The sequence below is a fragment of the Tribolium madens genome, unplaced genomic scaffold (assembly GCF_015345945.1).
Source record: "Tribolium madens isolate multiple individuals breed KSU strain unplaced genomic scaffold, Tmad_KSU_1.1 Scaffold_2;HRSCAF=44;Tcas5.2_LGX, whole genome shotgun sequence".
In the NCBI taxonomy this organism is placed as follows: domain Eukaryota; kingdom Metazoa; phylum Arthropoda; class Insecta; order Coleoptera; family Tenebrionidae; genus Tribolium; species Tribolium madens.
The window spans coordinates 3924325-3942035 of NW_025400995.1; the positions used below are offsets into that span (position 1 = coordinate 3924325).

Here is a 17711-nt window from a genome sequence, read left to right on the forward strand (position 1 = left end):
CTCTATTGAATTGTATAATTTATCTGCCGAATTTTGTCTGTTGATCTTTTTAGTAAAGCTGAATTTTAAATTACACTAATACAGAGTGTGTCAGAGAAAAATTTCAAGTAAGATAAGATAAGAACATGAAAATGTTTAAAAAATTCTATGTGTTAAAAAATTTTGACATTTTACATGTCTATTTAATGCTACTGATGATCTTGTATATGTTTTTTAAAAATTATTTAGTAAAGGTACACAAATTTTGCCAATAAAAGCCACAAATAACATTAAAGAGAGTTACAATTTAGGATTCAGCTTCCTCGTTTCCTCTTCTAATAGCCTGTATAAAAAAAACTTGGAAAATTATTTTTCCAACAGAAATAAATAGTCAAAGTGCATAACTTCGAAATTTTTATAGATATTTTTTTTTAACATTTCTCCATGTTTCCCTGGGGTGCAAGTTCTGGCGCACCTGTATAATTTTAACTCAAAAACCGCCAAATAAATTGTTGCGAAAAAAACTAATTGCGTAATGGTTTGGTAGAGATAAGTAAAAGACGGTTTTATCAAAACATATCTATTTCTTATGTATGTACATTTAAGTTGTCATTTACACTGGTTGGATAGGCCTGCACATCAGAAGTGTTGGCATAACACAGCCACCTTTTTTGGATTTATCATAACTGTAATTGAATATAATCCGTACAATCATAGAAATATAATATAAAACATTTGCTAAAGAAAAAAATGCAAGAAATGTGAAAAATCATCGAAATCAAAAACAAACAAACAAAAACTCATAAATAAAAAACAAATATCAATGATTTTTCAAACAATCGAACAGCTCGCATTTTAATCATTCTTATTTGTTATGCACATGTTCCCTAGATTTAGAGAAATCTATTGTGGCCGCCTATCGTATTCGCGTCTGTTATAGTCTCTATCTAACGGACGCCAATCACCAGGTGAAAACCTGTCTCTTGGAAACTGTTCCGGTATATACAAAGGAATTGGTTGAAAGTTAGGACCATAAAATACTGGTGGTCGTTGACCACCCATGGGAGGCATAAGGTCGCGTGGATTCCTCGAATATCTCCAATCCGATTTTCCCTCAGGAGACCTAAACCACAAACTATATTATAACATCACTGCAAATTGTCACATTTTACCTTTTATCGGGACGACCAAAATCACCCCTTTCTCTATGATAACCGCTCTGTCTTTGATAATCAAATCTGTCTCGCTTGTGTTCCGGGAAACGGTCACGTGACTGATTTCCGCTCCACCTTTCATGGTCAGCATGAGACATGGGTTCGTGCCGAAAACTGCCTTTCTGGATACTTGAATTTGGTTTTCGGTTACTTCGGCCGTACCGAGACCATTCTCCTTCCTCCTCTGGCTCATCGCGGCTTTTCTTCTTCTTCTCCTTCTCTTCTTTATCACGTTTGTCTTTCCTAAAACCATTATTATTATCAGCATCATTATTATTCACAGCAAGTTATTATATACTTTTCAGAACGGTGTTTCTTCGATTCCCGTTCTTCTTTATCGTCACCTTCATGACGCCTCTTACTCGTATGTTCTCTTTCATCTTTACTTTCACTTTTTGTTTTTTCTTTACTAGTGCTACCACCCGCATCCTTAAATACGACAAATAAAAATATAAAATTCAGAAAAATATTAAATAAAGGTTACCGGGTCGTTTTTCTTTTCCAATTTTTCAGACTTCTTGCAGGCTCGTTTATATAATTTATACAATTTTTTAGAATCGAATTCAGTAAATTTAGATACAAAGTACCATAAGTTACTGTAAAAATATAGCAATAAAAAGGATTCAATCGTTATTAACTAACAAACCTTCTCCATTCTTTAATTTTTTCTGGATCACTATACTGACTCAAACAGTGAGTGATTTGTTCTCCAATTTGTATTAAACACAACCTAGTATGGTTTACTTGTTCCGCCTCTGACAAAGACTGATCCGGATTATCTAATGCTTTGAGGGCTTTTTTAACAGGCCTCATTTTTTCTTTACACTGAATTAGTAAAAAAATATATTAAAATGATAAAAATCAAACATTTAGAAAACATACCTCGTTAAATATGGCAGGGTCCAAATCACCTAATACGTCTAAAGCCCTTGGTTCATTGTTAGCAGTAAAATGCATTGGTCCAGCAAGTTTCTTCTCTTTCTTCTTATCCTTCTTCTTGTCTTTCTTTTCGCTGTGATGTTTACTCGAACCATCCATTTCTTTCTCATCTTCTTTTTTAAGTACAGATTTGCTCTTTTTGAGAATTGATGATGTTGTACTTGTTGAACTAACAATATTTGTATCATCATTTGAACTAATATCATCATTATCAATAATTTCTTTAGTCAAAGCTTTGGTTTCTTTCGACTTTCGTTGTCTTTTCGGTTTAGACACCCCTTTTTTCTGATCGAGTTGTTTCTTCAATATTTTTAATAAATACTCAGCTCTGGATTGTAAATGTTTAGCTTGTGGCTTCTTATCTTCATTTAGTAAAATTTTATCACCAATTCCCAATGTTGGGTCTAACTTAATCTGTTCCCATGAACCCATGCCGTAGATATAAATCCCTTGAAGTAATTTCGAATCTTCATTAATATCCCATTCGACGTCAAAATGTGCAGGTTTGGTTCTTGCATCTAGCACCCATTTGCTTCTTTCTTCAGGATTTGAAGGCAAAACTTCATCTAAAGGCTCCAATTCCTCTTCACACGCCATCATTGTTTTCGCATTAACTGAAACTCCACCTAACTTAAACGACGGTCCTCTCATCCTCTTCCGACCTCGACTAGCATCATCTTGGGTACTTTCAGTATTTTCTTTGGTGTGTTCACCCATATACGCCCTACAACGTTCGTGGAGAAGCTCCCCCAATTTCCTCAACTCCGCCAAAGGCTTTTCCTGCAGTTCCGCATCACAAGCCACGGCTTCTAACCTCTTCAGTGGCGCGCTGAATTTCTTGTAACTCTTGACAAACCTTCTGATCTAAAACTCAACTTTTACAACAGAAATTAATTTAAACATACGACATACTTCTACGTCGGTGAAATTCTTAATTCTTTCACGATTGGCCAATGGAGGTCGGCCACGTTTTCGCGGCCTTTCCTCGTCACTTTCTTCACCTTCACCGCTTGACCCTCCAGATTCTGCTTCTTCCTTCTTCCGTTTCTTGCGACCTTTCCCGTCTTCGCCATCACTTTCAGATTGGTTGATTTGTTGGAGAGTTTTACGAGAGCGTGGAGGAAGGTATAAGTCTTCCATTTCTTTGGATCTCTCTTCTTCTTCGACTTTCTTTCGAAGTTTTTCCGGAATGATTTCGTCCCAATCCTTGCTTTCTTCATCTGCTGGTGCTTGGGGCGCTGGAGAGGGTTCGGTGTCTTCGTCAAAAGCGGCGAAATTCGCAACTTTGAAGGCTGATAGAAGTTCGTCTCCGGCAAGGGTGGGAGCTTCGTCACGTGTTTCGGCTCTTCGGAGGATTTCGTCAATATCACACTAAAAATATAATTATTAGGACTAGAGGGAAAAGTGAATAGATATTGGAATTTACATTTGGTTCTTCGTCTTTGTCATCTTCGTCCTTGAATAATTCTTCAGCACCAAATTTGAGTATAGCGGTGAGGTCTTCCTTGTTGAAAGGATTATTGTTTGAGGATCCTTTCTTGTCCAATACTGTTCTTCCTGTTGTATCCATTCTTTGTATAACTAGATGATCCAAAACCATTTTTTGTTTGGCACGCTCTACGATTTCTTCTTCTACTGATCGAGCAGTTACTAATCTGTAGATATTGACTTGATTCTTTTGTCCGATTCTATGTGCTCTAGCTTGAGCTTGTAGATCATTTTGGGGATTCCAGTCCGAATCGAATATAATCACAGTATCAGCTGTAGCTAAATTAATACCTAAACCACCGGCACGCGTCGACAACAGAAAACAAAAATCTTGAGATCCTTCGGCATTAAAATGATCGAGTGCTTGTTTTCTAAGTTCACCCTTGATGCCGCCATCTAAACGTTGAAAAGGAAAATGACGTAACTGCAAGTATTCACCTAATATGTCCAACATTCTGACCATTTGAGAAAATATTAACACTCGGTGGCCCGTTTCACGTAAACGTATTAAAAGTTTGTCCAATAACACTAATTTACCGGAACCGCGAAGCAACAATTGCAAATGGTCTTCCTGAGAATTATTTGACTCGTATTCTGTCGGCTTCGTTAATAACGCATGATTACAGCACTTTTTTAATTCTATAACTATATTTAAAAAGGTGTTGGTCGAACCTTTCACACCTTTACGTAACGCGTTATAGTTTTTGGTAAGAATCCACTTATAGTATTGTTTTTGAAGCGTGGTCATTTCCACTCTTAGAATTTGTTCAACTTTTGCCGGTAACGATTTTTCAACGTCTTTTTTCACTCTACGTAAAATAAAAGGCTCAAGTTGTTTATGTAACTTTGAGTAACCTTTCGTCGACGCGTGTTCGTGATCCTTCTCGAAGTCCTCCCATGCTTGGAACCTACACAAAACAGAAAAAAATGCAAAAATGTTATGTGGTTTTCAAAACACTTACTTCTGAGGCATTATAAAATGAAGAAGTGCCCATAACTCCTTCAAACTATTTTGAAGTGGAGTTCCTGTGATCAAGAGTCGATGATTCGTATCAAATTCCATCAGCGCCTTGTAGAGCAACGAATCGTCATTTTTCAACCTGCAGAAAATTTGTTGTTAAAATTTCCATAATATTTTTTGTTTTTCGATTACCTATGTGCCTCATCAACCAACAACACAGCCCAATTTAAACTACCAAGGAATGCTTTGTCTTTGAGGACAATCTCGTAGGTTGTGAGGATCGCATTAAATTTCAGGCGTTTCGAACCTTCATAACTCCACTCGTATTGTCTAATCTGTACCGAAACAACAAAATTTAGAAATTTGAATTGATAATTCTTTTTTTTACCGTATCTCTTGACTGGACATCACCCAAATACGTGACGAAATTCAGTTCCGGGGCCCACTGCGCAAACTCCCGCTGCCATGATGTCATCGTTGATAAGGGCACAACACACAGGAACGGTCCGTGTAATTGGTAGGTGTTGAAGAGATAATACAGAAAGCATATCGTCTGAACAAAAAATAGTTGCCATTAAAATCTAAAAAATCATTGTTGTATTTACCTGTGATTGGTTATTACCTGGATTGTTTTACCCAGGCCCATTTCGTCAGCTAAAATAACCGAATTTTCTTTCGTCCAGGAGTGAATCAACCAGTTCAGACCGTCCATTTGGTAGTCTCGCAACACCAAATTCTTTGACAAAATCAATAATTAACAATCGGAATTTAAAAATTTTGTAAATGTACCTTCTCAATTCCCATCATATACTCCGGTTGAGTCTTCACCTCGTGAAACTTTGGTCGGTACTTGAGGACCTTGCAGTGTTTGGTTGGAGTTTGTTTTGACTGTTCCCGATCTTCAAATTCTTTAATTTTCTTCGGCCACTTCTTTTGAATCAAGACAGAATCCTCCCAGGTAGAATCGGCATAAGGCAAACTTTCCCACTTAATAAAATAATCAGTGCCACCGTCCGGTTTATTATATTTAGCGATAATTCTCTCAACGTTGTTGTAACTTTTTAGCAATTCTTGTGACAACTCCATTTGGCATTCGTAATATTCTATATCTTCCGGTGTGGCATATCTCATCCACTGCTGAATTTCTACCTCTTTCTTAATATAATTTTCCAACTTTTTCATTCCTTTCACTTTTTGTTCTTTTAATGAGTCTTCCGATTCCCAGGTGTTATGTATATGTGCCCAATCCTTCCACTTGATGAGATACTGTTGTTCGGTATTTTCCAAATCGTTCGGATCCACTCCTTCATTTGGATCGCCATTTTCTTCTACGCAATACATTGTTGTAATATTTCCAGTCACCCCTTTCTTCCCTTTTCTTTGTCCCAAAATCTTTTCAATTGTTTCACACTTTTCTTCAGGTACAGGCTCTGATGTTTCAGTATATTCAACTTCTAACAAGTCTTCTGAATCGGTTTTATCATCTTCACTTTCTTCCTTATAACTAACAGAAGCACCCGCGGTTCGTCTTGACACTGTTCTTCTTTTATCTTCATCACTATCAACACTAGAATCATCCGAACTATAGTTCGTTTTGGTTTTAGCTTTTTTCACAGTGGCACGTTTAGCTCCGACTCTTTTACTCGGAGGTGGAATTTCTTTTTCTTCTTCTGATTCAGAAGAACTATCGTCGTTATATTTCCATTCATCACTTTTCCTTTTCTTCTGTTCACTTTTGTTCTGTAATCGGTCTGGTTCTTTACGCGATCGCGAAGATCTTCGAATTCCATAAATGTCGGGATTTTCGTCCCACTATATTAATTCGAAACATTAATAACACGAAAGTTTAAGAATTTTTAATCGGATACCTCTTTCGATTCTGATTTCCTTTTGGATTTAGAGTCCGGTGAATTGTTTGACGTGTTCGAACTGCTGTGTGGACTTGCTTTTTGATCATTTCCGGAACCACCTTCTCCTCCTGAATCAGATCCACTCGAAGAAGACGAACCGGAATCGCTACACCATCAATTTTTTTTATCATTTAAATAGTAAACAAAACTGCAGATATCAGCCGCTTTTGGAAAATACCTTAGGAAATAAGTAAAACACAACATTTTACTGTTTATTTTTTATTAATACAAAAACTCCTCAAATTGACGCTCTTAAATTACTTTCATTATCTGTTAATATGTAAAATGCTTTTACGTCAATCTAGTGATAATTATTATCTTTTTATGACAATAATTGTGTACTAAATATATGTATTAATATACTTATTTAGTAAAAAATATTTATATGCAGATAAATGAAAAACCTGCGTTTTTATCTTCAAATTTTGCACTCTAAAAATTGTAGTTTTGTTAATCATAAAAAATGCAGGCTCAGAATCGATTTCTAACTGGTCTTTACTGAAGTGTTGTATTTGTTTTTAGAGTTTAATCGTTAATATTACAAGGTTAAGTCTATGACCACATGGCCAAGTCAACATTATCTAACATAAATGGAAACGAGTACGTTTAACTGGTCTAACTGTATCGACATTCATCATGCTGTTCTCCAGACAAGATTAAAGCAAATTTTAATTTTTCATTTACCAGCTATCTAAAGAGAAACTCTCCATTTTGTGATGCTCGTCCTTGAAATATATTTGCCTGATTTCGTGGAAGATGGTATACAGGACAAAAGAAATAAAAGCATTAAATTCGTCGTGACGTTTCGATACCTTTATTGTATCTCCTTCAGGCGAAGAATTTTCGTTGGCTGAACATGGGAGGAAATTTAATGGTTTTATTTCCTTTGTCCTGTATATCATCTTCCACGAAATCAGGCAAACTAAAGAGAAATGTTACTTTAATTTCGACATAACTGTATAGATATTAGTTGATATAATATACAACAGATAATAAAATTTAAAGAAGTACTTTCTTATACTTTAACAAACTACATATTACATTTGCTAGTTTTTCTGATTTGCTAATTGCGTAATAATTTTTTATGTACGTGTACTTTATTTTTCAAGAAATTACGTATATGGTAATTTATCAGAAAAGTATAGCGAACAAGTTTACTGTAAATATGTATATGAAGAATTTTCTTGTAATAAGACTATTAATAATGTACGAGCTGAATTGCACTTGAGATAAGTTCATTAATATTTAATTTGAAACTGTCTACCCCACAATATTCCATTTCCTGCTACATATATAGATCTGTTCCCCTAAATTCAAAAATTTTTTTTCAAGAAAATCAAAAGACATTAATATTTTAGTTACACGCTACTACTTTTTCTAATTTGTTACGTGTAATAATATTTATTTCATTTTGTTTAATTAACTCCTCCCGTTGTCATTCGATATACCTCGTTGTCATTTTTATTACACAACCAATGTTATTGATTAGAAGCTTGTCTCTACAGTCAGTTCAAGAAAAAGTTGCTCAAATCAAAATTCATCTTTGCAAATAATTTAAATAAATAACCTTGACATTAAGATTGTTTTTAATCGTAATATAACAAGCACGATATGTACACTTTTAGTTAAATTTCTAAAATCCTATCAATGTAAAGAAAAAATCTCAAAAGGCTAATATGTATTAGAATATCTTAGTTAATACTGAATTGTAATACTGTTAAAGAGACTTCTAATTAAAATTTAGGCAGTTGGTACTAATTGTCGTTTTGTGTCATTATTACAATAGTGATTCATCACAAAGAGTGCTTTATTACTGAGATTATTTCTTCTGTGTTAAAATTTAAAAAAAGAAATAGTTTGTCAAAGCAAATATTTAAGATTCAGTAGGTCTATACGAAATTATTACTTTTGTTTGTACCACTTCTTAGTTCTAGTACTATTGATTATCATATTATCAAACTACAGAGGTGCCATTATATCAATTATACCTCCATTAAAAATAATAATAATAAAATCTATAAAGCATATTTCTAATCAGAGTCAAAATGTTATGTATTTTTTCACTTACCTTTTGATGTTTTCATCTTCATACTCTTACTTTCGTAAAAAAAGCTATTTGCTTTTTATTCAAAAAAATTCCAACCACAAATTTTAAAATTAATAAACAAATTGCATTTTGATTACTTTTAATTAGTAATTTTAATTGGCTGATATCTGCAGGTATGACAAAATTTATGAAAAAAATTAATTCATAAATGGATCCGAATGATCAATGATCAAAATCTTACCTTTCTGATCCAGAGTTATTTGATGATGAATCACTTTTGCTTTCGTTGTCAGATCCAGATCCAGAATTTTCTGAATCTGATACTTCCCCGGTCTAGAAAAAAACACAAAAATTGCCTTTATTTTTAATGAAAATCAAATTAAGTCCCCCCCAAAAACTATTAAATCCTGATGTGACATTTAAGAAAAAATAAGGGCTCCATAATAAACACATTAAAACAATAAAATTGTTTATTTTTTTATATAACACAATAAATACAAAGTAGGTACGTAATAATAAAAATAAACATTTAAAAAATTTCATAATTTAATGTTCTTTAAATGTACAATCATATTCAAAAACAATTTTATATAAGACCTAATTATTACAAGGGCAAGTATCATCAATTTTAAGGTTAAATTTGAATCAACTAATTAAAAAAAAAATCTTTTGCGCTAAAGGTAGGTAAATTCCTTTTCGACATTTTGAATTTTATGTCTCTATTTTGTCAAAGAAGATTTAGAAGAAACCAAATATAAGAATTTTTTCGTTATGGGTCCCGAGGGGTAAAATTTGAACGCCATGACTTTAATTTGGTACTAATTTTTTAAATAAAAGTACGTCTAGATTCTCATAACCGCTCTCAGTAGTACGAATATTAAAACTGAATAAAACGGTAACGTTTTGTAAAGGTTATATTCATCAGTCCGATCAACCCCATGGCAAAAGTGGTGTTAAAAATTGAAATACAAAGTTATTATGAATCAAAAAGCTTAAATTACATATTAAGGCATTTATAAGAAAAGCGGGGTTATTAAAAGAATTGAAAAAGACCCAGAAACGTAGGTTAACATGTCTGAATGCAGTAAGGGACGTTGCAACAATATAAATCCATAACTTTATCTTAAAATTACTCAAAAGGGTCCATCTCAAAAATTGAAAATTTTTGGCTTGGCAGGTCCTTTGGAGTATGGAGAATACAAATATATAAAGAAAAGTGTGGAACACGGTCGACTAGGGTCCCAAATTGAGCAAAAACCACTTGTAAACAAAAATATGTAAGAGAAAAGTGTGTAAAATCTTCTAAGTAATCAGACCACGCCCTTGAGTTCACATTGACGCAGTATTTAAAAAACACGATGTAGTTAACGAAAACGTAATTTTGATCGAACAACAACCCCTAGATTAATATTTAAAGAGATATTCTTACCTCTGGCATCTTGTACCACGTTTATCCTGAATTTCTCGTAATTACTATGAACAAGCACAACAAAAATTTTTGCAAATTAAACGGCAAGTGTCCTTTAATGTTTTCATAACGTTCAATCTCCGCAAAATTAACCCTTTCACCAAAAATTTGGTGATTTAATAATAAAGTTCATGCAACACCACTGATTGACGCCATTTTGTACAACTACGCCGACGAGTTTTAAATGAAAATCACGTTTAATTAAGCTCACAAAACTAGTTAGTCTCTTTTAACTTGTTTATAAAACACACTTTTTAGGTTATATATCACAATTCGCCACTAGATAGGGTTAAGTTAGTTATTATTGATGCCACCATAATTGTATGCGAATGGTGCTCGCAGCCATTTTGACTTTCTATCTGAATCGACAGCGTAGCTAAAAGCGCAAGACGGGGGGCAGGGGAGCCAACCGTGCAAACCGAGGGAATCTCAGCGGGACGCAGAGAGCGCGGGGTAGTATGACATTTCTCTGACGTCACGAGCGTCAACTTTATTCGCTATTACCATAAGGTAAGTTTCGCGTAACATAGAGTCTATTGCATGAGAATTATTTTCCTACGGCCGTTGTCCAATCAAATCTTGTGAAAACGCGGTATCCGTTTCCGGGACTAGGTGCACAAAATCCAAAATTCGTACTAACAAAATTTTACCAACTTTAACATAAGAAAAACCCTATATTCGAACGTTCCAGACTGAAATAAGGTTGAAATTTGTCAAGATTTTATCGAAAATATCGAATTCTAACCTAAAAATCGACACGTAGCACCTGTATTAATTGCACAAAAACCTAATCAATTCAGGAATGTAACAAAGACTTTTGGTTTGTCTCAAGAGCGCCAAATTCAAACGGTTTCTGTGCGATTTAAGGTCACTTGTAGACTATTTCGCAAATTGTGTCTCTATTCTAAAGCGAATTAACAAACATTTTAGTGCATAGTCATGTCTACACGAACGATTTTGGGTACCCGAAAATTTCCAAAAATCGAAAACTGTAAACACGACAATGCTGCAGTCTTGCATTCAAAAGCAGTAAAAAATCAGAATTTTGCATCAAAAATAATGCAACACAGCATAAATAATAGTGCCTATAAATATAAAAACTTCCAAAAGATATATTAATCATTGAAAATCTTCTAAAGCGTTCAAGACATTTTCAAATTCAAGTACGTTTCTGTAGCTAGAGAGCATTGGAAGGGTCTTTTTAGTCATAGATTAACAATTTTATTCTTTACTGGTCCACAATTAATAAAAAAATAGTTTTGTTTTCAAAAAGTTAAAAACATTCTTCAGTTTCTGTTAAAATATCCCAAGTTAGAAAAACTTGAAAGTGATAATCGTCATTGGTTGTTGTAAAAACTTACTAAGAATTAATTAAAAAGGCACAAAATAAGTCAACACAATCAATGCAATAGCAAAAGGCAGAAAATGTCTTTCGAGTGAAATAGGTACTTGGTTGGTGTAAAAATTAATTACCAAGTTTAGATACAAAACACGTAATTGCATTGTTATTAAAAAAAATTGCGGATGACCAGGTCAGGTCAGGTCAACTTCAGAGAGAACAACATTTTATGAACCAGCAGTTTTTAAACCAAACAAGTTTCTACTTTAAAGGTAACTTAATCCATAACATTATCATGTGTTTTTGGGTTGTCAATATTACAACTTAATTTTACATTAGTGATAAAATGGTGTCATGTTTTCAAGTCTTTTACAGATGTATGTAATTTTGAAAAAAGTTTAAATTTTTGTTGTTATTTAAGTTTAGATTTTGTTTAGGTCCATTGTGGTATTTCATACTTTAAGAAGATATAAAAGAAGAAATTGAAAATTCAGTTGGCTCCAAACCGACAAAATTGTTTTATTAGTCCTTTGTCATAAAAAAATAAAATAATTTTTGTCTTAGTTTACTAGTTACTCTCAACAGACAACTATATCGACTTTTTAAATTTAATACCTATAAAATTTTAATCCACTCTTCATGTTCTCCAAACCTGGGATCTATCACATATTGTTGCAATCTTGTATGCACAATTAAAACTATCTAAATCACATCATGTTTGATTAAGAATGAGGCTTTAACTGTTATTATTACACGTTATAAATGCGTAAAAAATTAATACTTCGTTTAAAGTTCATTGAATACTATTGACATGATTATGCTGTGCCATATGGAAAACATAACCGTTTGCCCGGAATAAAGAAAGGGAAATCTCACTAAACAAGTTTAGCAAAAACCATTTCGAATTTTTACTATATGGCATGAAAATCTTTGTACTATAATTTGCTAAACTTGCATTTAAACAATACTAAAACATAGAAACTAGTGCAAGCCAAGTTAATATTCACCAACTAAAAACTATGATATTCTTGGTACTGGGTTGCGAAGAACTAGAACACTTTCAGCTGAGATAATTGGTAGAACATTCTCGCAGTGGAAATTGATAAGATGGCTGACACTATTGAACATCCGATCCCTCGTTCGTATCTATAAAACAAAACAATCAACTAAAACTCAAAAAAAATCAAAGTCGTACTGACCACTCCTTCAGGATCTATCAACAAGAGATGTTTCTTCGTGTCATCTTGAATCCCCGAAAGTACAAACTGCCCTTCCGAATTTGGTGACTCTCGCACAAGAAAATCCCCATCTTTCTGGAGAAGTCTTTCAGCATCTGCTCGACTGATCTGTCCATGGAACCAAATTTCGTGCTGAAGTTCCGCTAAGTGTTCTTCAATACTCCTAACCGGTGGTTGGTGATGCGTTGTAAACGGTTCTAAACGGGCAAAAGTTAAAAACTGTACCAACAGAAATTGTAACCAACTTACGCATATCAAAAACGTCCCTTTCTTTAATCGTAATACTATCATTAACATAATCGTGATGTGGCGTATCGAAAACGGAAATGTCGGAATTAAGGTCTATTAAATTAGGACTTTGGACTGATGGTAAGGTTGTAAATGGTGGCACAACAGAAGGAAGCGGAGGGACAGGTGGAGGACCAACATCGGGAGGTACTTTGCCTGGAAGATCGTTGTAGTAGTCTTTATCGGCGTCGCCACCTGTGGACGTCGACGGCTGACCCATTGCAAGGCTACAATACCACAATCAAACATCGCGACATATAAAAACGGAAAAGTGGTCGCACAAATACCAACTCCTTATCTAAATAAATGTTTAAAACCGAACGATTTATGCATTTCTCCTGCTTGTTAACAAAAAAAAAAGAAATCGTCGATGGTCTAGTTGTAAACAAAATAAAAACACGATATATCTACAATTCGAATGGTAGGTAAGTTACAAAATTAACCATCTTCAAATATTTCACCTCTATGATGACGCAATTTTTTACCTCACTCATGCAGTAAAACATAAGAAAAAAAACACTCAAACGTAATTTCTAATTCTCAAAACACTTTTAACTTTTATATTTAAAAGCAACAATCAAACATAAACAAAAACCAAAATCAGCACATAAACACCACATGCTGAATAATTTGTTATTTAATAAACAAGTGTATTAATCGCAGTATTTTTCGTTGATCGTACATTTATAAATTAAAAAAAGTTCAATTTCATAAATTATTATTTTTATATGTCAAATTGACAAATGTTAAATTTTCTAAAATGTATATTTGGTTGTCTGATCTGAAACCAATTAATATACGAATTTTATCAAGTATTCACGAATATCTTGCATGTTTGATTTGCCTATACTAAGATCGTTCATTAATAGGAATCACTACTATATGATTTCATATTCGTTGTTAATAATGCCCACTAATATTTAAACACTCAACGGAAAAAAAAGACCATTATACTCTTAGAAATTTTGTCTTTATAAAAGAGATCGTGTCAGACATAAAAGCGTTAAAAATTTTGAGAAACTGATACTTTTTACTTAAAAATAGTTAATATTGTAAACAACATAATTGTAACAAAAAGTAGGTTGCGTTTTAGAAAACAGTGATAACAACTGTCAAAAAAAGTATTCAAATACCAAATTTTTATAATATCTGAAATGACATTTTAAACTTTTCGGCTTTCAAATGTTTTTACTTATAATTCGCTTTTTATGTACATACAATGTATACAAATTTCCTAATATTAAACAGAACACAACATGATAAATATAAAACAAAATAATAATTTTATTCCAAGACAAAAAATAAAATACGTTGTGTACAGAATTGTATATTACTATTTTGTTTTAAAATAATAGACAAAACTTTACAGTTATATAAAGATTAGTTACTCCTTTATTAATAGATACAGGAGTAGTAACATACCCTGTAAGGCGATAATCATCAAAATTTTACAGGGTGTTAGATGATGACATACACAATATAAAAGTCTTAAATTGAACCTAAACTACAATTATGTTTTTTTTTTGAAACGACAACAACAGAGATCTGTACGATGTGCACAGCTAGTTAATGGAAAGTTGTATTTTTTTCTCAGTCACGGTTCAAGTTACAAAAAGGTTTATTAAAACTTTTATGGTTTGTACGCCATAATCTAACACCCTGTAAAATTTTGTCTACTGTAGAGTGTGAAATGTTGACATAAAAAATCTTTCTGGTATTTACGTTATTGCTAAATATTTAATTATTAGGTCCTAACATAAATACATACTAATGTATTTTAATTTTATAAAAATTTAAGCACCGATGGATGATTTAAGAGTTTTAATATCGTTTACATGCGAAAAACTTGAAACATTACGTTTTTATAACAATTTTAAAATTTTAAAATCTAGAGACATTTAAGTCTGTTATTAGGTCACCTCAAGTAGCAAAGGAGCAAACAATTCAAAAAAAAAAACACAACAAACTAACTATTATGACAGCGAATTATGAGACATGTTTTAAATAAAAAAACTACCGAGTATTGTTTCCTATTATATAATCTGAAGCAACAATAAATAACAGTTATTATAATTTGTGTAGTAAACGTGTAAAAACAGGGTTTTGACATTAAATTAAAGTCGCCATTTTGTACAACATTACGTCCTTGAAACAAACGTAATATTCGTGTGTATTGATTTTTGTTCAATATTAAAAATAAGGTAAATATGTGTACTGCTTGATAATAAAAACGGTGGTATTAATGCGACCACAATAGTGTTACAAAGTGAGTTACCCAATTTGTGCTGGTTTCATGTATTGTTTAAACCTGAGCTCGAAAGCTTGTCCTATAGTTGCTATAACATCTTTGGCTAAACCACCCCCACATTCTAATACATAGCAGGCTCTAAAGTCGTTCATGTCTTTTGCAATGTAACCAACAAAGTCCATAGTATCCTACAATCTAGCTGGTTACATAATATAACAAATGAAGATTTTTCCGACTTACAATATCGCCCCCTGAAGCAAAGGAAATGTGGGGCATGTCATGACAAGCAATAACTTTATTGTCATCAAGTGAAGTTAAAGATAGATTCGAACTTGACACATTTAGACTAACGTTAGCCCCTGCATGCGTCATATTAGGAACTTCAGCAATGGCTTTTAAGACTTTCTTGTCGATTTTTCGTTTCTTATCGGCCGTTTTTAACCCGGCGGCCTCACAGACTTTATTTATACATTCTCTATAAGCGAAATTGCGTAATTATGAGGGGCTGAGGGGCCGAGAGTACTTACTTGGCAACAGTCGACCGGGTCTTGAAATTGAGGATTTTCATGGAGACTTTCACTTCCAGACATCCAACATACTGGAAAAAAAGAAAAAATTTATATAGGGTGTGACTGCTACATGGAGGAACGACAAAATCAATATTGCGGCTCTACATCGGTTGCAAATTGGATTTTTGACACTTACCCTAACTGCATAAGTCGCTCCTTGCTTCGAAATTAGTTTGTCGGAGTGAATCCACCCATCGAGAGGCTTACTAATAAACGTCGACATTTTCGTTGCGAATTCTTGCGATAAGATGGGTGTGAACCTGCCTGACTAGTTCTTTTCCACTGCTGTTACTCGCTCAAGCGATGAAAATCGACGATATTTCACAAGAAAACTTGCCAATTCACCCAATATGACGTCTACGTCGAAAAGCATCGATTTCCACGGCCAACTACGCAGTACGCACAAATTCCTCACATTCAGCTCGAACTTACGAAACTAGTTTCACAATTTTTTTCTTCATTATTTCGATGCAAACAAAAGAATTTTCGCATTTCTAGACGCTTTCTGGCGCGAATTGCAACATAAATTTATAAATAATTAAACTTCGAGGAGGACATCGCTACGCTCTCAGGTTCACATTGCACACTCCCCTCATTTTGCTTTTGTTTTCTAACCGTTTACGTCATGAACATGGCTCACTTCAATGATATTAATAATATTTAGTAGCGCTGGACTGAAAACTGCGCAACTCGAACCGAAACTACACGAACAAGCCCGATCTGGTTAACAGGAGTCCCCAAAATGGGAGTTTTGTGACGATTAAAAAAATATCCGGCAAAACAATTAAAAAGGTGGTAAAATTTTACACACCGACTGAGAGTGCTCAAATGAAAGCTTGTTTATCCTTTATCTGTGAACTGTGTAAATTCCTTCCAATATTAAAAAGTACGAAAAATGCACTAACAAATTTGACAGTTTTTTAAATGTAGATATGTCTGTCACAACATGGCGGCACGCATAAAGCGCAAGTGTATTTATGTTGTACAACATACTATCATACTTGTATCATAGGATAACTTTGGAAGTTTTGATCTAACTTTGAAAGTTTAAGATATTTTTCTTTGTATCTTTGGGTTATCTATAGTTTCATATGTTAGCTATAAACTTATTTAATTTGATAAGAAAATTATGTGCGTCACCTATTTTGAGATATAAATAAAAATCTAAGCTAAGTGCAATGCATAGAATTAGCCACAAATGCAGGATAATAAGGCTAATGGAAAATACTGTACTTAGTATAGAAAAGGAGATTAAAAAGCATTTTTAAAAACAAAATTTAATTTATATTTAAAAGTACCATAATGATAATTTAAATATTATTAAATTAATATAATAGTAATCAATTCTTTGTTTTACAACATATTTCACAATTAAAAAAATAAAAACAATTAAAAAAAAAATCAATGCAAAAAAATGCTGTGAGGTAAATTTGCTTACTTGACTACGCAGTAGGTAAATTATTGAAAAAATCTAAAGTTAAAAAGTGTATCCAGCAACTTCATGGAAGCCGAAATAGATAGAATAGAGAACAAAATTTGTAAAGACATAAGATTTAATGATGTAACATACTTTTTGCAGTTATTATCACCTATTTTCTACGATGTAAACATTGCAACGTAAAAACTGTAGAAAGCTTTTATAGGCTGTAGTGAGTCTTTGAAAGTGCAGACACTACTATAATGTGTAAAACTAAATGGCAGCATAAATAATGTTCTTTAAAAAGAAAAAGAAATAAGCTACAGAAGGGTCCGCACGATTACCCGCCACTGCGCACAATAACCCCACTTTCCCTTAATTGTCGTTATTATATCAACTTATCAGTGATCAACAGATAAATAAGCTAGGTACTATTTAAACGTAATGCGACCAAGTGTAATTAAAAAAAAAAAATAGCAGTGTGGAAATTAATATAGATATATTAAAAACAATGCCTAAAATAAAAAAAAATATATAAACCCCATTTAAGAAAATAAAGTTTAGCTTATAAAAAACCACAAATAATTATCTCTCAGGTCACTATCA

General features: G+C 33.2%; 2 protein-coding genes across 3 annotated transcripts; both read right to left on the reverse strand.

Annotated features, from left to right (window-relative positions):
- Nucleotides 1-543: 543 nt before the first annotated feature.
- LOC123006786 (chromodomain-helicase-DNA-binding protein 1) lies at nt 544-10106 on the reverse strand. Its single transcript, XM_044401557.1, has 16 exons — nt 9968-10106; nt 8780-8871; nt 6450-6597; nt 5371-6393; nt 5204-5317; nt 4970-5134; nt 4774-4916; nt 4583-4720; nt 3559-4528; nt 3045-3503; nt 2076-2996; nt 1840-2018; nt 1678-1789; nt 1492-1622; nt 1152-1436; nt 544-1102 (listed from the first exon to the last, which is right to left on the reverse strand). Exons 1-16 carry the CDS (start codon nt 9974-9976, stop codon nt 883-885), a joined length of 5109 nt encoding a protein of 1702 aa, XP_044257492.1. The 5' UTR covers nt 9977-10106; the 3' UTR covers nt 544-882.
- Nucleotides 9067-16328, reverse strand: LOC123006787 (SHC-transforming protein 1). 2 transcript variants are annotated; one of them, XR_006412832.1, is made up of 8 exons: nt 15825-16328; nt 15647-15717; nt 15360-15594; nt 15147-15307; nt 12833-13098; nt 12545-12780; nt 12311-12491; nt 9067-12228 (listed from the first exon to the last, which is right to left on the reverse strand). XR_006412832.1 is itself a non-coding variant. In XM_044401558.1 (7 exons), the coding sequence occupies exons 1-7, from the start codon at nt 15909-15911 to the stop codon at nt 12363-12365; spliced, it is 1185 nt and encodes a 394-aa protein (XP_044257493.1). In that variant the 5' UTR covers nt 15912-16328; the 3' UTR covers nt 9067-12362. The 2 variants fall into 2 exon arrangements, 1 of the variants encoding a protein (XP_044257493.1); XM_044401558.1 differs by having other exon boundaries at nt 9067-12491.
- Between the last annotated feature and the right edge of the window lie 1383 nt (nt 16329-17711).

Coding starts and splice junctions, on each gene's coding strand:
- LOC123006787 (XM_044401558.1), bottom strand. CDS start 15,911: ATGTCGACGTTTATTAGTAAGCCTCTCGATGGGTGGATTCACTCCGAC. Junction 15,718..15,824: donor GAGCGACTTATGCAGTTAGG/GTAAGTGTCAAA, acceptor CTTTTTTTCCAG/TATGTTGGATGTCTGGAAGT. Junction 13,099..15,146: donor ATGAAACCAGCACAAATTGG/GTAACTCACTTT, acceptor GTGGTATTGTAG/CCTTGCAATGGGTCAGCCGT.
- LOC123006786 (XM_044401557.1), bottom strand. Junction 4,721..4,773: donor TTGGTTGATGAGGCACATAG/GTAATCGAAAAA, acceptor AATTTTCTGCAG/GTTGAAAAATGACGATTCGT. Junction 4,529..4,582: donor CATTTTATAATGCCTCAGAA/GTAAGTGTTTTG, acceptor TGTTTTGTGTAG/GTTCCAAGCATGGGAGGACT.